This window comes from Kwoniella dendrophila, chromosome 11 (genome assembly GCF_036810415.1).
Source record: "Kwoniella dendrophila CBS 6074 chromosome 11, complete sequence".
NCBI classification, from domain to species: Eukaryota; Fungi; Basidiomycota; class Tremellomycetes; order Tremellales; family Cryptococcaceae; genus Kwoniella; species Kwoniella dendrophila.
In genome coordinates this window covers 1,275,460-1,294,740 of record NC_089486.1, presented here as the reverse complement: position 1 = coordinate 1,294,740, position 19,281 = coordinate 1,275,460, and the positions used below count along the sequence as shown (strand labels likewise).

Here is a 19,281-nt window from a genome sequence, read left to right as displayed (position 1 = left end):
GGGCAAAGTGGTGAAACTGATCCGTCGGAAAAATAATGATATACGCGTGTAAACACGTCAACCACGATCATCATCGTAATCTTTCCATGTTCCTGTTCTGTCATGTTCAATAAAATCTCCTTGTTTTGGCCACCATTATAACAAATAATTATCTGTTCTCAATGCCTTGCTTCCTTTTCTTCACCTCAGCTTCTTTCCAACTTCTCACTAGTAGAGCAGAACTTAACAGGATCTCGATGGCTGATAGCCATTATAAGCAATATGGACGCTTCGATCAAAGGTGAAAATCTGAAAAGTAAGCTACCTTTTCACATTCCTTCGCTCACTTCAGACTTTGCTTCCGAATGCGAGGGCTGCTCTCAAGGTCCTGGTAACAAGTGATTGACCGTAACTCTTCCCGTTCCCGATAGCTTTTATGCGTATCCTGCAGTGCGCATCGAGGTATGGAGATGATCTGAATATACATGCGTCTTCTAAGGCAGTAAGTCTGACATTACTATTTCTTTTCCCAATAATTTCTTCTCTTCCCTCTATTCGTAACATGTTGGAATAAAATCACACATCTTCATGATATCTTTATATGTTTGAATCGGTATGCTGATCGAATCTAATCAAAAGCAGTGGGAGATGTCTGTGACGAATTCCTCAAAATCCGCATTCTGCTTGTTCAAATTACAAGAGAATTTCTTCTGCAGGTGGAACGCAAAGAGCAGAAAAGCTATAAAATGTAAACTACTAGTCAAAGTGAGTCCTCAGATGTTTCTGGAATTGCTTGATGGAGGAGAAAAACCTTTAGATCAACTGATCTCTTCTCTCTTTCCATAGTCAGTGTTAGCAGTATTAGGTAAACCCGCACAGATAAACACTATAACAAGGTTAGATCTAAGAATAATTGATCCGTCAAACGAATTACGTCCTTTACAATTTCGTAAAGGTCATAGTGATAGAGATACCAGAAGTTCATCGGTCGGAATACCAGGATATAATGGTAATGCGGATAATGATGATAATAGCACAAGTAAAACTGGTTCAAGACATTTTGGTGATGAAGAGGAATTCACAGATGATGAGGATACTAGAACGAGTATAGAATCTAAATTAATCGTTAGATTGGTATGCAAACACGGTGAGTACATCACTCCACTATATCATCAGGTGACAATAATATCATCCCTTACATGAATCTACATATACAGGAGTGACAAAAAAGCATTCGCTTCATCTTGGATCATCAGATTTCCTTCGAGCAGATGTAGATCCAGATACTACACCATCTGGATTTGTCATTGCCACTCGGACCCTTCGAGATTGGTTAGATAATTTTGCTATATCAAGTGGATCAGCTTATCCAGGAAACGGAAATTCAGGTGGAACAGATCAATTAGGTTGGATGTTTACTCCTGGAGAAGTTAGAGTCAAATCATGGGAAGGTATGGGAGGTGGTGGTTTGTGTACGGAAATCAAGGTTGATACGGATGAGTTCCAAGACTATGAAGTTGTCGGGGATAGGGTAGATCTCACTTTACCAATGAAGGAGTTCAGAGTAAGCTGCGTGCCGCATGAGAACGTTTTTGTGGCTAACATTCCTGCGATGACCAGGCAACTCTCATGCTAGCAGAACACCTCTCGGCCACACTGAACGTATCCTTTTCTGAACCTGGCCAACCTCTCACTCTGACTAGTTTGGATCAAGAATTTGAAGACTTCTCGATCTTTTGCGCTATTGCTACGACGGCTTGTGAAGCCTTTAATGACGTTCGATCAAATTCAGTTGAACCTAAGAGATCAAATAGTGATCTTCCACCTGCACCCCTTCGTCAACCTGCACTCTCCAATTCTACGACTAGCGCTAGAAATCAATCCCAAACTAGCACTACATCCAGTAGTAGAAAGAGGAAAGGGTCTGAAACACCTAGTCAGTCTAGAAAACGATCAACTCTTCATCTAACTCCTCAGCAAGAGCCAATGAGTAACGTCTACTATGCCTCATCATCCCACCAGCACAACGGTGCCCCCTTGGGATCCCGACAACATGAGGAAGAGATGGAAGTAGATCGTCCCAATCATGTATCACCCTCACATCAAGATGGCCCAGAAGCTCTATTTTTCGCTGCATCACAGCGTAATGATGATGAGGATACTCAGAACCAACAAGTATCACCTAGAAGAACTCAAAGTGTACGGATGAGTCAAGCTGAATTGCTTCAACAAGCAGGTTTGGATGATTTGAATTTGGAACATGAATTAGAAGCTGCTGATGCAGAAGATGAAAGAGAAATGGAAGAGGAGATCTCTAGATCCCAATCTTCCCAACAACATGCTCACCCACCTGTACAAACGGCCGATTTCGAGGAAGAAAGAGGTAGATCATCTTTATCTCGTCAACCTTCACGTATCCGACAGACTGGAAATTTGACTGAAAGACAATCGAGAAATTCGGATTCAAGATCACCAGAAAAAGGGAAAAGCAGAGACTCAATATCGATATCAAACTCCAGGTCTAATCAATCATCACCTATAAGAGGATCAATTGATACTTCCAATTCTGGCTACCAAAGTAGAAGATCACATCATCCTGATAGAGTCACAGATTCAATCAGTAATGATACGACCACGAATAGTCGTGATAACACCAATGAATCAGGTCTAGTCTGGGATATCACAATAGATGATCCATCACCACCTTCCAATGGTAGACAAGTACATCGTCAATCAGTTAGTCCAACCAAAAGTCGATCTATATCACCACAAAAATCTAGATCTTCTCCTAATAAAACATCATCGAGAAGTCCAGAGAAGCAACAGTCAACTCGTAGTCTGGATAGGCGTACTCAACATAGCCCTTCGAAACCGACATCACGACAAAATAAACCGCAAGAAGAGGAAGTTGACGAATTAACTGATGATGAGGAAGTTGGTGAACCTACGCAGAATCCAGAGGGCTCTACGAAAGTAAGTCTAGGGAGGATTTCTTGATGAAAACTGAAACTAGGCTCATCTATTTGTTTTTATAGTTCAAATCCCTCTTTGATGACTGATTATTAAGGAGTCATGTCCGAAGAATCGCGGCTATCAAATCTGTAATAATCATCATGTTATATTAAGTTTGCAATCGCGTACTCAATGACATCAAATTATCAAGCAATGTTGTATTTACAAAAATTACCGTATTCAATCTGTAGGAAATTAGATGAAATTCATAAACTAAGAACGTGGCATCTTCTCAACAATCAGTATAGCATCTTATAGGTTGCGTTTAGTATAGTCTAGGCCAAGTTCCTCTTCTAGCATCTCTGCTAAAACCAGGAACTGACGGAATTCCCGCGGACGATTGATCTGCTAATGTCATTTCTTCAGGATGTTCTTCTACTATAGTAGGCTGGGTACCCGTATTTGACCTAGATGGCAACTTTACTTTCGGTCTAGTGTGTGAGGACGAAGTTGATGATGACGAATTCAAACATTCTGATGCTGTGTCTGCAAGTAATTCTATGATTTGATGAGACGATGCAATAAATTAGCGGGAACTCAGGTTTGAGATCTTCGAAAACCCAACTTCAATCTTACAACGTATCAGTATGTGGGAAATCAGTACTTACGACTAATTGAGTTACTATCATCCCATATTTTATGAGGATTAGAAGCACATGCTTTGATTTTTTCAGTATATTCACCTAAAAGTCCGGTGTTGCAGTGGTCATTTGTATGTCTGCTGTGAACGGTATAAACAGCGCGGAGCAAGCTTGATTTTATATCTGATGCCGAAGTAACTTGATCAGAATACTGCTCAAGGATCTCTCCTTGTATTTCCTCTGTAATCGTGAAAGAACGTGCTCCTTAGTTTCGTGGCAACTTTACAATGCCAGGCATAACAAGGATCTGTGTTTGAACCTAAAGATATACCAGAGGGAGATCCTTGTGCTTAATGTACTCACGTATTTTCAAAAAACGTTCATACTGACTGGACATTTTGTTTTGTTCTTTTATAACTTCAATTCGCCAAAATACTTAGATTATTAACGAGTTCTTAGAAGAGAGTCAGAATTTGTGTAATGCACTTGAAAGTATCGATGTAAAGAGGGGGGTCGTGATACCGATTATATACCGTCAATCCTCCTACTCGTAGTATTGCGAGGTGTTACTGTGGAGCGAGCGCTCTTCGAACTTTCGAGAATCAATGGAAGGTTCGCTGATGGTACGATATTGCATATCTTCGCACTATAACCCTCCTTTATATCTTCCGATACCCATTCGACCACTTCTCTTTTGATGCTAGGCCCATATCATATATAACGGCAAAACGTGTCTTCCAGTAATCGCACCTTTGAAGGAAGGCAAAGTGTGTATCTCATGTCTCCGCTAATATCGGATGATCCACTAGTGCTCTCCATTCTTGTTCAATTACTATATAGCGGAATACCCAGATCAAGTTGTAGACTGATGCGCACAAGACCAAAGGTGGCCGATTGAGCATACGCACAACATTCAAGGAGAACAAGTTTTCAAAAGGACTACGAGTATGCATAATTAAGCCATTCATAAGAATAGCTTGATTATGCAAGGATATCAAACAGGCCTCGAAGGGTAATTTCAGAAACTCTATTTACGACCACCACGTTTCTTGCCTTTACAAAACCAGTCCTTAATTGTTTTTCTTGTACTACCTTTACTGGGAAAAGTAACTTCTGCTCCAGTAGTATTACTGGGTAGTTGACTAGAGTAGCCCTCTACTCTGGTAGTCGAATTGGATGGATGAATGATATGACTACCTCCATCGGTAGTAGGAACAGGCGACCCATATTTGAGGGGCAATTGGGGACTGGCTTTTTGTGTTGATTCGATTTCAGAATCTTGGAGCGATTGCCAATGCCCAGGGGCCATTCTGTCAATGACTGTGTTGACCTTTGAGATGACAGCTATAACGCGTAAAATCCAACATTCAGCTTTTTGTCCATCATCCTGCGTTGCGGATCCTATCGCCCCGGGTCCCAACCTAAGGCAGGGATACGATCAATAGGCAAAGAAGCTGGACAATGGCAAACTCTACTCACTCTCGTCATATTCATGATCTTGAACCGAGGATAAAACACTTTTCAGTTCTTCATTGACTTTATTGTTGAAATTTCCGAATGCCACACTCATATCCATTCGTGATGCTGAATCAGCCACACGATTAAGAGCTTTCCAATATTCCAGCTCTCTTGAGGCAGCTATGGGAAACAATTCTTTAGGAGTATACGCTATATGTCTCTCAGATATCGGAATAGTGGATGCATCATTGATGTGATACCGATACGCCTCTTTCACTTCTGCCACGTATGTCGCTTTTGGAATGGCACCAAATTAGCATAATTTACGATGGGTTGAGAATATTCTACAGGATTCATAGAACGACTTCTGGTTGACATTACATTATATACGAGTATGATTACTTACCTAAGATTGATTCGTCATACTTGATACTTCGAATGTCCATGTTAGCTGTTGTATGATCGATTATTATGAACCGGTAAACGGTTTAGCTTGTTTGAGAGTTGAAGTTAAGTTGATTCATCGAGTCAAATGTCTCGTCAGACTTTATATCACGTACAGAGCTTCATGGTGTTGGAGGGTGAGTGGCAAATCACTGATTCGCAAGACAAGAAGAGTCATATTTGGTCCTCGAACGAAGGCGTATGCAGCTTGGCGTCCCTTGATAGTTGAACAATGGATTAAACAAAATGCTTGAGTCGCTTCGAGGTTCAGTATGACGTACAGTTTACTTACGGTATCTAAAGGTTTCACAATGGTGGCCGGTCAGCTTAGGATGGCGGATGACTTAATTAGACCTCTGCAGACATGAAGAGTCGAATACTGTTTTTGCCACTTAAAGATGAAACCCTTTTACACTTATCGCAAAATCACCTACTGGACTCGAGTACAAAGAAATTACACTTAGAAAAACTGTATATTACACTACATTAAGAGAAGTTCTGAAAATGCAGTATTATTGAAATTATGTGTGCATCATCATCTGTAAAGACTTTAAAAATCAATCATGGGGGTTAGAACATGTGGACAATAATCTATTACGTTTCTCCTCGACAGGAGCAACAAATATGAGCTTCTCTCATCTGAACTTGGTTACTGTACTCCCTCACTATTTGTCGAACTTGTCAGAGATTCTGGTCAGCTCGTCTTGCAGAGTGCGATTGATTATATGGGCAACTCCACTTTTGACGTCTACGATAAGAAATTTCGAGATGAGTCAGTATTGTTTAGTAACACTGGACGGATGGGGAATTGCAAAAAATACTGTATAAAATGAGCATGAATTGCTACAGTGTCCAAAAACTCACTATCTTCGTAGAGATTTCTCATATCGATTTTCTTTGCTATCACATTTCTGATTGTACAAGTAAGGTTCTCTGAGCAAATATCCAAATCCACTGATGTGCCATCGGTGAGTGGGATTGAGCAGGATAGCTCAGAGCTCCATTTTTCGTGAGCTTTCGTAACGCATTCATCAAATAAAGCAGATGGCTTTTTGCGTCCCCTTGAACTGTTCTCGTATTCAGACGCGATACTTTCGGTATATCCGCCTGTACATGATACAGTCGATATCGTTAGCCAGATACTCTGATTTGGTGAAAAATGTAGCTCACTCAGGATAGTTTTGACATCCTCGAAAGTTTTTACTGTTCCTTGTGGTTTATTAAACGTTCCGTAATCTGCGCTCATTGTGATTATACTACTTCGTTAGGTTGCATTAGATGATGGAAATGATTAGTGTAGAGTATGCAAGCTGTGGTCATGGCGAATCAATCGTGCAGTATTTATACCTTTTCACGACATCATTTCCAATTCAGATAGAACGGTCGTGAAGTTTTTCTGCTTATCATAACCCAGGCAATGCTTATGTCTAGCGAGCTGCATTCCAAATCTCCATTATAGAGAGTGATAGTTCGTTGTCATTTCGCTGTAGTAAATGGACAATCCAGATCTCCCCACCTCTCATAAAAGTCATGACAAATAGCAATTTTGTGCTTCTTACAACAACTTGTAGATCTTCTCTTATGCATTTCCTCTCGATTATTCCTTAAAGGTTGGTTTACTATATGTGGAATCTGAGACCTTTCGAAGCGTACTGAATTATGAAAGGATGGACTGGACACTTTCAGAATTTTACTTCAACGTTCTGTGTTCTCAAAGTAGATGCTTTGGACGAGCTTGTCTTTTACCTTTCTATGGCGCAAGCTGAATAATCTATTGAAAATGTGCCATCAAATCTCATAAGCTTAAAATATGAAAGATGAAATGGGGGTTTAATGAGAAGGCAAATACTGTAAGAGTAGACGACCAAGGACATATCGTACTGTTGCCTTTTGTAACGATTCGCCACTCGATCACTTTCATTGTACATAGCATGCACCCATAGCCAGCATAAATCACAATCTCCTTAGTGTATCCCCCAGTATGTACTGCATCTATGCATATCACAAATATGCAAAGATATCAATGCAAACCAGAAAAAATCACACATCACTACTAATATTCAGAGTGGCGGATAGACAGACACGTGATTTGGTTTTTTGTTTACCGGTACTTGATCAAATTCGTGGTGTTTCATGTGGTGTTTCAGAAACAAGTAAACAAGTAAACAAGTAAACAGTTAGTGCGTACAACACAACATCTTCCAGCTCATCACAATCGCATAATCAATTGGGCATAATCAACGAGCTATATGGAGTCGACATGCTTTTGAACATAAACTATCGATTTGATTCGACAATCAGCACTGTTAAAGTTCGGAAATATAGCCACTTGCTTATTTTGTTTAATCACGGCGTTTTCGATTAGTGATTTGATTTGATTTGATTAATTCTATCAATTCTGATGAGATGTCAATACCAAATGTCAACATCAATATATATAAATAGACAGACGCAAGCTCTCATGAACCTTGAAAGTGTTTTCCCAGATTTATTGCAGTGGTAACCCTGTATAATCGCTCACTATACCGTTACACTGCACAGAGAGGCTACTCAGGTTTGATATAAAAAGCATGAATTTGTTGCCTCTCATCATGCGATTTTTCAACTTATCTTATATCTCTTGGTCCCTGTATACAGTACTCATACATTCAGTAAATCAACCTTAACGATGTGTGAAGTAGTTGCTTATGACCTCGCCGACCTGAATATCTGCCACTTAGCAGTTCCGTACATTGTGGATTCACCTTCAGCACCAGTTGATGTAGTTGATTGGAGCGAATACGATCTATCAACGGAATTTATTCTCGATGCTGGATTAACAAGTTTCTGGTATAATTTTAATGGCGGTCTTTCACCCACTACATCATCCGATACTATCGCTGAGACCTCAAAAGTATCCTCGCCTACTTCTACAATTGACACGCCACTGTGTGAGATAGGAGAAATGTCACCTGAAGTATTGGAATTTATGATGAATTATTTAGCATCACAAAATCATTTAGAAACTCATGAAAACAATATTGATAACCAAGTGAATGACGAGAATTACGGGATTCATGATTCTAATGATAATACCAACAATTTCAGCTACGTTGATAATACCTACACTATCAATAATCCCAATAACGCTGAAGTTGGCAAAAGTCGCTTTACTAAAAGGGGATTAGAATATGGTGAGGAAGTAAGACCAGCCAAAAAGCTCAAAGTAAGTGGACCGAAGAGGCAAAGAGCGGGAGTAGGTAAAGCTTGTGTTCGTTGCGGTGATCGAAAGATCAAAGTGAGTAATTCCAAGACTGTTCTCATTCTCATCTTATTTACTGACTCTTTCTATATCTCATAGTGTGATCTTGTTCACCCATCATGTAGAGGTTGCATGGATAGTGGAATGATATGTCAATGGCGAAAAGATACGAATTTAAAATTCAAATCCCAACAAGATAAAGAAGAAAGAGATCAACAAAAAAGAGATAAAGAAGAAAAAGATCAAACTGCAAAAGATAAAGCAGGCAATGTTAAGCAAGCATGAGTGACTGCAATGGATTGAATAACTTACTTTCGTATCGCATGCATCATAACTACAATTCTTACAATACCTACGAGTACACATTTGTATCTACTACCGCCACAGACTGCAACCAAGCTAAGCAAGCAAGCAAAGCGGCATCCTCCGCTTGTATGATGATGATTCCGGTTGCTTTGAAATGTTGAAATGACGAGTGAAAGTTGCTAATGTTCTGATCAATATTATTCTCTTCATAATCATAATTGGCTAAAATAGCATTCCAGTAAGGAGGAAAGCGCAGAATTGAAACAAGAAGGAAAAGTCTTGAAAATTTTTAAACTGACTGTCAATTCCTAATCAATCCAACCTGTTCTCTTCGTCAGTTCCTTATCATAAAAATGGATGTACCTAGAGTAGTTCGAACGCAAATCTCGACTTCTGAACTGACTCCTCCTCAAGATCTTGTGGAAGGTGAGCATGCCAGCTGAAAGATCAATATTTTGTTGCGTCTTACAGCTGATATCTCGGGACTTATATAGCTGTCAACGATGGAAAAGTAGGATTACTGGAGATCGTTAAAGCTTTAGGGGAATATTTGACTTCTACAGAAGATGAAGTACGGTTAAATGGTAAGTCAACGATCAGCTGGTGTATCCCGTGGGTGTAAAGAAGCTGAAACGACTTTCTTGCTAGGCTTGACATTCTTATCGAATTCTCTCAAAGCTGTTAATCCAGCTAAAATCAATAGACAAGCTAGTATGTTAAACACTATTCCTTATAATCCTAAGCAGCTGCTTTAGTTACATATCGTTTATATAATGTAGCTGATTATGGAAAATTTTGTGATGTAGCTCAAACATTGACAAACTTCTACATTTCCAAACTTGATGATTTTGATTCTTTACCACCTGCTTTAGGAGGATTAACGGTTTTATCGAGATTATCAACATTTGACGATGATGCTGCTGTGGAAGTCTACAAAGGGTATGTAATCAGTCATGTTCAATATGACAAACTGAAGTCAGGTAAGCTGATATAAGCCAAATAGGATTGTGGAAAATGTGAACATGAAAGCATATGTACAAGCTACAAGGCATATGGTTTATGTTCTGTTTGATAGTCTTCTGGCTGCACACCGAAATGGTTAGTGTAAAAGTGTAAACGCTTTAATTTTCGTATTATTAATAACTGACAAACTCTGCTGATATATCAACCAGCTCTTAAATCAATGGGAACATCTTTCATAAATAGTTATACAAAAATGGTAGATGGTGAAAAAGATCCTAGAAATCTTATGCTACTATTCTCGATAGATAGAGTGATTTTGTTGGAATTCGAAGTTAAAGATCATATTGAGGTAAGTCTTTCGTCATTGCATTTGGACGCTTCACGAGGGAAGTTGAACTAACTGCTAATCATTCATGTAGGACTTCTTCGATATCACATTTTGTTATTTCCCAATAACGTTCCGACCACCACCGAATGATCCATATGGTATAACGGCAGATGATCTGAAACTCGCTTTGAGGAAATGTATGGCTTCTTCACCTTATTTCGCTAAAATGGCTATACCGTTATTCCTAGAAAAATTCGGTACATTGACGGGACCAAGTATGGTACGTCGATTACAAGCTTTTCAGCTGACTCATGTATGAAGAGCCACAAAGCTGATAGATCATGACCTGTGATCAATGCTTAATAGAGAGATCTGCAATTGACTATTGCTGCTTGTTTACCTGTTTACGGAGCCGAAGCTGTTAGGGAAAGAGGTAGTGAATTGTGGGAAGGTATAAAGACTGAAGTAAGCTTTTTCGACATTTGGGATGGCAGTTCTCAACACTTGAAGCTTATTGTTCCCTTTCAGATACTATACTCTTCGGATACGTCGATAGAAGCAGCTGCTTTATCAGCTTTAGAATCTCTTATACATACATTATATCCTACTGAGCAAGATGCACCAACAGGATTAGCGCAAGATATCGTTAAACAATGTCTGGAAATACTGAATGAACCTGATAAAACTCAAGCTATAGCAGCTACGAAAATACTAGCAGCTATATTCCGTGCATCTTGTGAGTCGACTTATTTCCGTTCGTCATTTGCCAAGGTTTGCAAGCTGAACATTCCCTTACAGCTTCTGCGGGTAAATTCATTATATCCCAAGCATTACCGCAATTATTCCGTCAATTCAATTCACCTTCAGTACCGTCTCATAGATCGCCAATCCTTTCAACGATATCCTCCCTACTGGTAGCTGTACAATCAGTTTATTCGTCTTCTGTCTCACAAAGATCGCAAGATCAGGAACAATCTCTAGAACCTTATCGTGATAGTATACTAGATGTTCTGCGAGAAGGTTTAAGAACAGAAGGATTGAAAAGTCCTGCTATAAAAGGATGTACCGCTTGTGTACAAATACCTAATTTCTGGGTAAAAGAGGATGTCGAAGATGTTGTAAGGGGTTTAGATGATATTCTGATTAATGATCAAGATCCAGAAATAAGGTGAGTTAACCTGGTCCCGACAGTTATTCGTCTTGCGCGGGCTTTTCAGATATCACTAATACGCTGGTCATGTAGGCCAGAAGTGATCAAATCTCTCACCACCATCTCCACTCATCATCCCACGATAATCGAATCACTTACATTACCATTACTTTTCCACAATCTACCTGATTCAGCACCTTCAGCTTCAGATCACATATCAAGAGAGAAATATAGATCTATCTTATCATCCCTAAAAAAATTATGTATTCAACCAGCATTGTTTCAGACTCTGATTATACGAATAACAACCAAATTAGATTTATTATCTTCATCATCTAGTAAAGTACAAGAAGAAGAAATGGGTGAATTTGATATAAGAGAATGTAATATTGCTTATTCATGGGATCTATTAAATTCTTTACAAAATGTAATAGATAAAAAAATAAAGGAAAAACATTCTGATTCAATTAGATATATTGATCAAATTGTCCCTAGATTAAATACTTTGGTCGTATCTGCCTCTACCTCCTCGACCCAGAATCTCAAATTGGATGATGTCCAACCGTTATTTAAGGATAGAAGGTTAATTGCTATAATATCTAAAATCACTGAGAGTTTAGTATGGGAATTGAGCACTGAGTGAGTCTAGCCCAGCTTGGCATCTTCCGCGAATAAAGGGAAAACAAGCTGATCATTATATGAGTCTTTCATAGGAAACAAAGTAAATGGTTTAATTCAGTCTACCAAGCTTTCGAAAAGGGTGATTGGGCAGAAGTGATACATGAAAAGACGAACGTTGGTTCAGTTGGGTCACCGCTAAGAGTGAGTCCAAAAAGGCGGGATCTTACATTTCAGCTATCAATAGCTTACGAATACGCATAGACTGGAGCCTCTTCCGCCGAGCAAGATTTGATAGCTTTGTATGCTGGAACTGTTCAAGGATTGAAAGGAGACGTAAATCAGGTTCGTGACAATTCGTCTTTGTGCATTACAGCTGATTTAACAAATATCTAGACTGCATTACCATTCTCTTCCGCAGCCGAGTTTTTAAGTTCGAAGATACATTGGACGATCAACGTAGCTAAAGACTCTTGGCAAGTGAAACATAGTCTAGATTTGATTTGCGCTTTTGTCAATAAACGAGAAAGCGGTATGTCAAGCATTACCCACCATTTAGATGTCGAAAGGAGAAAGCCAAAGCTGATACCTCGGTCTAACGTAGAATTACAAGATTCTCTCGAGACTATACTTGGTAGTATATGGTCTGCGGAGATACAGGACACATCGAAAGACCTCGAAACTAGACGAAGAGGATTATCAGTGTATTTACATGTTAGTTCAGCTAATCGTCTGTAACCTGACCAGAGAAATATAGCTGAACATCTGTGAACTAGATTGTAAAAGCTATAGCTTTACTGCGTAATCCATTATCATACACTGCTCTCGACAAAGTTATCGATATCTTGAGTCTATCCAATCTTGATCCTAACTTTGTACAGTATGCCGCAAGTGGATTCAGTGTATTGGCTCAAGGGAAGGGTAAAAGTCATTTGACAGCTAAAGTGAGTTGACACATCATCGGAAAGGTCTTTCAACGTGACTACAACTGAAAACGTATGATATGGATAGTTGTTACACGCCCAGAAATTATGGAATTTTGTATTACCAAAATTGACTGCTGGTGACAAGGAAGCTTCAGGTGAGCTATCTTCAATATACCCTGTTCGACAAAGCTAATTTTGTCCTTCAGGTCCAGGCAGATTGGTTTACTTGACTGCTTTTGCAAGTTTATTACCACTTGTCCCAGCTTCTCTTTGTTTAGCAGATCTAGATAATGTGAGTTGGAATTTCGGAAATCTCGAACATATCAAAGAGATGTTATTCAACTCATTTACCAAAATATCTTCTGTAGATCCTTCCACCAATTTTGAGATCCCTTTCTTTACCTGATCCTCAGCAACGTACAAATGCTATAACAACTCTTATATCAATATTAGAAACTGCTAGTGATTCCAAAGAAGTCGATAGAGCTATACATCAAAATGTAGAAATTATGGTTGAATTTTTGTTGAAAAGCATAATAAGGAAAGAAGGTTTACCTACTTCGCCTGTAAGTAGATATCTTAATTTACATTTGTTGCAAGGGGAATAAATCACTGATTTATACGGATATTCAAATTGTATATCTTGGATGAGCAGAAAGTAAGGATAACAGCCTTATCTTGTTTATCAATTTTCCCAGATATAATTAGATTTGAAATTTTACATAAACATAAATCAATTGTTATTAGAGAATTAGGTAAATCATTGGATGATCCTTTAAGAAATGTTAGGAAAGAAGCTGTTGAATGTAGAGCTAAATGGTATAGATATGGAAACGCTGTATGATTAATTATTGACGACTCTGCATATGCATTCAACTTGTCATAGATCTGAAAATGATTCTTTTCTCCCTGGTGAGATTGACAAATTGGCTATTGGGAACAAGTACAGTATCAAACAAAAAAAGGAGTAAATATCGTAATGAAACATGAAACGCTACTCGAGTATTACAAAATATCGTAATCAGATTAGTACACACCGCCATAATCGTAATTCAGGGTTTACTCTATTCCCCCACTCCTACCGCTGTTACGCTCGCTCCTCTCCACTCAACGCGACTTTCACTACCACCACTACCGTCGTCATCCTCATTGCTCGCTTCTCACATTCTCACTTGCATTGGTATAACTTTCAATAGCCTTCAATCACTAATCAGAAGCATAGTTTCAATCTTAATCTTGCATATACCTCCACAATCATTTAACATACCATATACACATATATCCATCCTTGACGAAATATACAATAGTATTAAAACCTCACACGACTGGAGGATATAGCCATCATGGCTCCTGTAACTCTCCCACCATCATTCTACAATTCTTTCTGGTCGCCTGATTACAGATCTGGTCTAGAAGTATTATTCAAGTCTCTAGAACAGGTGAGTATAGCTGTTCCAACAGGTATCTCCAAGACAGCTATACAGACTGAATAATATGTCTCGTATGCTTTCTCCTACATACTTTGAGCAACTATATGCTGATGGGTTTTCCGTTCAAATAGGGTTGTCTAGAGAATGATGATGTAGTAGCATTTATAGATGTAAGTAGATATCCTATAAATCCTAGTAAAACTCAATTCGACTAGAGATAGAAGCTTATTCCCTGACGGATATTTCTAAATAGTCACAAATCAAATGCCATTACGAATTATCCCAATCACTCTTAAATCCACCTTTATCATCAATTTCTTCATCAGCTACAACAACATCATTACAACATACTCTATTAAACTTGAAAGGAATTTCATCAGCAAGAGGTGAATCACATTTAAATTTATCGAAAGAATTAGAACAAAGAATTTTAATAGGTTTTAAAAATTGGAAAGAAAGACATGAGATTAGAATTAAAGAATCTAAATCTGATATTTTAGGTAAAGGTGGTGTGGTAAATAATTGGGAAAAAGAAAAGTCGAAATTAAATAATGTATGTTCTCTCCAATCCTATATGTTCTAAATTTGTTTCGTGTACCGTATAAACAGTACATTAACATACCGCTTATGATATATATTGTCACACTTCGAGATTAAACGACTGATAAACATTATATTAGCTACACCAAACTTACGTGAACCGATCTCGTGCGGCTGATGACAGCGAAGATGAGTAAGCTAATTTTTCGCTCTTCTTGAGACACCACAGCTGACATATCTAAATTCTATAGCGCTAAATTCGCACCTGCTTCTGCTCGTTCTCCTCCAGCTGATAATTACACTACCTCCCCTCGACCGCATCACAAAGCTTCTCCAAGTAATTTACGTAGAGCAGGTACTGTAGCAGATAGAATATCCGAAAAGCTTCGAGCTGCTTCAGTCCAAAGTTCCCCTGCGACATTAACGTCTAGTCCATCAAAACATAAACCAGTCCTCTCAATTGACGGGAAAGATTTACCTCCACCACCTAGTCCATTGCTACCTACAATCAGCAGTCCGGATGGAATCACCAGTCCAACCAGTCCAAGAGAAGAAAGATTTGTTCCACCTACAGATCCAGATGGAAAACCATTTATACACACATCAGGTAACGGTGGAGGAAGCGGACCACCACTTCCATCTAAAACACCATTTTCACCTACTACACCATCTTCTTCAAATTCAAGAGTTGAACCAATCTTATTATCAGGATTATCATTAACACCACAAGCATTGAAAGACTTGTTACAAAAATTTGATACATATTTATTAACGAATTTAGCACCATATTCAGATGCACCATTCTCACAATCAAATAGATCAAATGCAGCTTTAGCATCAAGACAAAGAAATACAATTTTAGGTACATATGAAAAAACTTTTTCAGGTGAAGAATTAGTTGAATGGTTAAAAGAGAATATTGAAGGTTTTGGAAATGATTGGGAAAGATGTAAAGAAGCTTCTTCAGAATTATATAAATTAGGTTATTTTACTAGAATCGGTGTTGGTAGAGGATTTGATTCTTCTGAAGATACATATTACATTCTTAAGAATGAAAAATCTAATCAAAATTCAGCTTTAAATCAAGCTAATGAAGCTTTAGCTTCAATGGGTTTAACTTCACCTTTATCACCTTCAACAGCAACAAATGCATTACCTAATTTAACAATGTTTAAATCTTATTTACCTGCTTCCTTAGCTAACAATACATCTGATGAACCTACGTATGTCAAATTGAGGAAAGAAGCGAATAAATCGAATGATTTGTATAAAGAAGGTATAAGAAATGCAGAAGAGAGAAGATTAGAAATGGAACAATCTATTGAAAAAGGTTTAAGATTATGGGAAAGATGGGAAAGAGAAAGATTGGTTGCTGTCAAAACTGGTAAGTATCATTTACTCAACCAAAGACATTATGGGTTGAACAGCTGATATACCAAATACTCAAATATAATCAGTATTGCAACAGTATGAGGAAGCTTTAGCTAGATTACCAGATAAATTGAAAGAATTACAAAAAGGAACTTCTTTAGGTGTAGAAGCTTTCAACCCTGAAGCAGAGTGAGTTTACTTTTCCATAACAATGTTGTTTACTTCAACTCATCATCTTGAATAGCATCAAAGCCCTCATCGAAGGTAATCGAACTGGACCTTTCGTAAGTTAGACGTATCTTGCCCAACTTCTACAGTATCACTAACTCGCGATCCAACAGCGACCTCATCCACATATCTACGAATCGCTTGAAACAGATATACCTGATGTCAATTTCGGTATTGATTTACGAAGGTGGTCAGGAGAACATGGGTGGAAATCACTGGTATCTGCTCCACCCCGTCCTAAGGGCGCTATACCTGAAGCTCTAGAAGCATTATTGAGGGCTTTGACGGAGATGTACCAAAGTGTGCCAGACGATGGTTAGTGATGGCTTCCGATGGTTGTGCGAATAACTTCCCGAGTACAGCTACAACAGCTAATCGTAATAAATAGAGCGACGTCGATCATGGATATACGAAGTACCTCTCAACGAAACTCACATGCTCCGAAATGCAATCAACAACCCTCAGATCCCTCTTGATGATCTAGTTAATATCGTCAAGAAGTTTAACTTGCCCATCGCAGCCGGTACAGTGAAGCTCTATTTATTAGAGCTCAATCCCCCTGTCTTAGGCTGGGAAGGATGGGAAGATGCAAAGGCTGTTTATCCTGCTAGTGAGTCAGCTGTCACATCTGGCAATCTGAGAAGAGCTAACAGTGTGTCACTTTAGTCGGGGCTGATCAAGAAAGGGATATGACAAGTGCTGTGACATCCGTTCTTGGTAGATTACCAGGATCTCAACTCTATGTACTTGATGCTGTTATCAAGCATTTTAAAGAGTAAGCTAACTCATCAAAAGATAATGGAAAAATGGCTGACCATAATCATCTCTAGTTTAATTGATACAACTAAAAGTGCTGAATCTAACGAAGTATATGTGACTAAGCTTGCTCTCTCTGTCGGTCGAAGTGAGTAAACAGCCGTATATCTGTATCTGTACCCAAATCAACGTTGCTAATCTGGCAATTAGCCATCTTGAGACCACAGCAGGAAAACGATCTCACTATTGGTGATAGAACACCCTCACTTTTCCTTGCCGATTTGGTCAACCATTATTCAGCCCTTTTCCCCACACTGATAGAGAAAAAGAAGAAAGAAGCTGATAGAGTAATGCCAATAAGAAAGAGAACTGCTTTAGTGGATCAACGGATTTCAAGATCGTCGTTGAGTGGTGAAAAAGATGCTCAACACTACTTAGAACTACAACATTCTCTCCAACATCCTCAAAGAGCTGTATCACCAACTCCTGCGGGCAAGAATGACGCACCACCTCATCTTGGTTCTGCACTGGGTTTCGGTCCACCCCTTGAAGAATTTAAAAGGGTAGACCAAGGTAGAAAGTCACCTGTACCTGAAAAAGAAGTTAAGGTTGTGCCACCTACTCCTTCACCTAAACCAGAACCAGTTGCTGTACCACCTCCTGCACCTGTTGATGTCGGTGACGATGATGAAGATAGACCACCTATGTTCAAAGAACCTGCATCTGATTCTAGACCCACAACCCCTACAGAAGGGTTCAGACCTCCTTCTTCAGCATCATACGAACCTCAAAATTCAAATACTAGATCATCCACTCCTACTGAATCTTTCATTCCACCAACTTCCGCAACTAATGGAAGAGCTACTACACCACCAATCGCGAAAGAAGCAGCCACTGAAGATGGTGTTATCGGTGGTGGGTCAGGTGGATTGAGAAGAGCACAATCGGGCGAAACGTCCAGATTAAGAGGTCCAAGAGGTAAGCCATAAATTCAGCTTACTGATAATTGGGGGATGGCTTGAACCAAGCTAATAACCTTATGTTTTAGGTGCAAGAGGACCCAGACCTGCTGGAGGTAGAGTACCTTCGCATACAGGTGGAGCACCAAGCATAAGTTCAATTGTGACTTCCTATGCGGATTCGGATGAGTTTAAACCTCAATCTACACAAACTGAAACTACAACTTCTTCAGCACCTACTTCTGCCATCAGTATCGGTAGTGGTCAAAGTACAGGTTTAGCAAAAAGTAGAGATAGTAGTAGACCAAATTCACCTGCTGTAGGAGGTGGAAGTACACCTACTTCTGCTCAAGCTGAAGGTACCGGTTTAAAGAGAGCTAGTAGGGGTAATGTGAGTTTGCAAAAAGACAATTCTATATTTCCATTCTTCACATCTGATACTATCAGAACGTGTTTATCAACACACAGTGGAACAAACGCTGATGATATATTTGTATTTTGCTAGTTCGGTCACACTACAAGAGGCAGTGTAAGTGCTATGGCAGCTAGATTTGAGAATAAGCAATAGATATTACAAAGAGGGGGTTCAAGTAGATACTAGATATTGATTATCGATTATCTCTTTGTGGTCATCTTCGCACGAACTGAAATGATACTTAGAAACATCACGCATGAAATTTTATGACTCCATTTGCCCAAGGGATGTAAGTTAATCATCTCCCTTTCGGATCACAGATAAAACGCGCTACTTTAACTAGCGTTATCAAGATAGTCGTATGACCTCGCTTAGCATTCTTCGGTTTTACAAGTAGTGAAACTAAGCGAACGTGAAGCTGTCGATACAACAGTCAAAGGGTAGTTCGGCTATCTATGTACTGTATGATATGAGATGGAACCGTATTTTTCTACAATACGTTGAGGACAGAATTGCAGATCACTCGGAATTTCGTAGATGATTGACAGATTTAGAGGATTGAGGACAGCGTAAGAC

The 19,281-nt window shown here is 39.1% G+C and overlaps 7 protein-coding genes across 7 annotated transcripts; 4 read left to right on the top strand and 3 right to left on the bottom strand.

Moving 5' to 3' along the window:
- Window positions 1–261: 261 nt before the first annotated feature.
- L201_008036 (uncharacterized protein) lies at window positions 262–3,038 on the top strand (the record flags this gene model as incomplete). Its single annotated transcript, XM_066223736.1, has 7 exons — window positions 262–295; window positions 411–481; window positions 622–744; window positions 826–1,126; window positions 1,197–1,543; window positions 1,600–2,952; window positions 3,015–3,038. The coding sequence occupies 7 exons, from the start codon at window positions 262–264 to the stop codon at window positions 3,036–3,038; spliced, it is 2,253 nt and encodes a 750-aa protein (XP_066079833.1).
- A 218-nt stretch (window positions 3,039–3,256) lies between these two features.
- Window positions 3,257–3,969, bottom strand: L201_008035 (uncharacterized protein; the record flags this gene model as incomplete). The annotated part of the gene is made up of 3 exons (XM_066223735.1): window positions 3,257–3,489; window positions 3,600–3,812; window positions 3,936–3,969. 3 exons carry the CDS (start codon window positions 3,967–3,969, stop codon window positions 3,257–3,259), a joined length of 480 nt encoding a protein of 159 aa, XP_066079832.1.
- A 630-nt stretch (window positions 3,970–4,599) lies between these two features.
- Window positions 4,600–5,476, bottom strand: L201_008034 (uncharacterized protein; the record flags this gene model as incomplete). Its single annotated transcript, XM_066223734.1, has 3 exons — window positions 4,600–4,916; window positions 5,052–5,324; window positions 5,437–5,476. The coding sequence occupies 3 exons, from the start codon at window positions 5,474–5,476 to the stop codon at window positions 4,600–4,602; spliced, it is 630 nt and encodes a 209-aa protein (XP_066079831.1).
- Window positions 5,477–6,139: 663 nt separating this feature from the next.
- L201_008033 (uncharacterized protein) lies at window positions 6,140–6,720 on the bottom strand (the record flags this gene model as incomplete). The annotated part of the gene is made up of 3 exons (XM_066223733.1): window positions 6,140–6,222; window positions 6,339–6,581; window positions 6,645–6,720. 3 exons carry the CDS (start codon window positions 6,718–6,720, stop codon window positions 6,140–6,142), a joined length of 402 nt encoding a protein of 133 aa, XP_066079830.1.
- A 1,422-nt stretch (window positions 6,721–8,142) lies between these two features.
- Window positions 8,143–9,000, top strand: L201_008032 (uncharacterized protein; the record flags this gene model as incomplete). Its single annotated transcript, XM_066223732.1, has 2 exons — window positions 8,143–8,751; window positions 8,815–9,000. 2 exons carry the CDS (start codon window positions 8,143–8,145, stop codon window positions 8,998–9,000), a joined length of 795 nt encoding a protein of 264 aa, XP_066079829.1.
- Window positions 9,001–9,374: 374 nt separating this feature from the next.
- On the top strand, window positions 9,375–13,850 carry L201_008031 (uncharacterized protein; the record flags this gene model as incomplete). The annotated part of the gene is made up of 20 exons (XM_066223731.1): window positions 9,375–9,447; window positions 9,516–9,605; window positions 9,670–9,732; window positions 9,828–9,960; window positions 10,025–10,119; window positions 10,194–10,333; window positions 10,404–10,592; window positions 10,679–10,777; window positions 10,841–11,048; window positions 11,111–11,480; window positions 11,556–12,101; window positions 12,176–12,284; window positions 12,345–12,416; window positions 12,477–12,612; window positions 12,685–12,794; window positions 12,857–13,024; window positions 13,092–13,161; window positions 13,213–13,298; window positions 13,375–13,572; window positions 13,662–13,850. The coding sequence occupies 20 exons, from the start codon at window positions 9,375–9,377 to the stop codon at window positions 13,848–13,850; spliced, it is 3,144 nt and encodes a 1,047-aa protein (XP_066079828.1).
- A 499-nt stretch (window positions 13,851–14,349) lies between these two features.
- Window positions 14,350–18,858, top strand: L201_008030 (uncharacterized protein; the record flags this gene model as incomplete). The annotated part of the gene is made up of 14 exons (XM_066223730.1): window positions 14,350–14,445; window positions 14,568–14,606; window positions 14,690–14,989; window positions 15,117–15,169; window positions 15,228–16,360; window positions 16,434–16,536; window positions 16,592–16,631; window positions 16,689–16,890; window positions 16,964–17,185; window positions 17,242–17,350; window positions 17,406–17,479; window positions 17,542–18,309; window positions 18,380–18,681; window positions 18,796–18,858. 14 exons carry the CDS (start codon window positions 14,350–14,352, stop codon window positions 18,856–18,858), a joined length of 3,504 nt encoding a protein of 1,167 aa, XP_066079827.1.
- Between the last annotated feature and the right edge of the window lie 423 nt (window positions 18,859–19,281).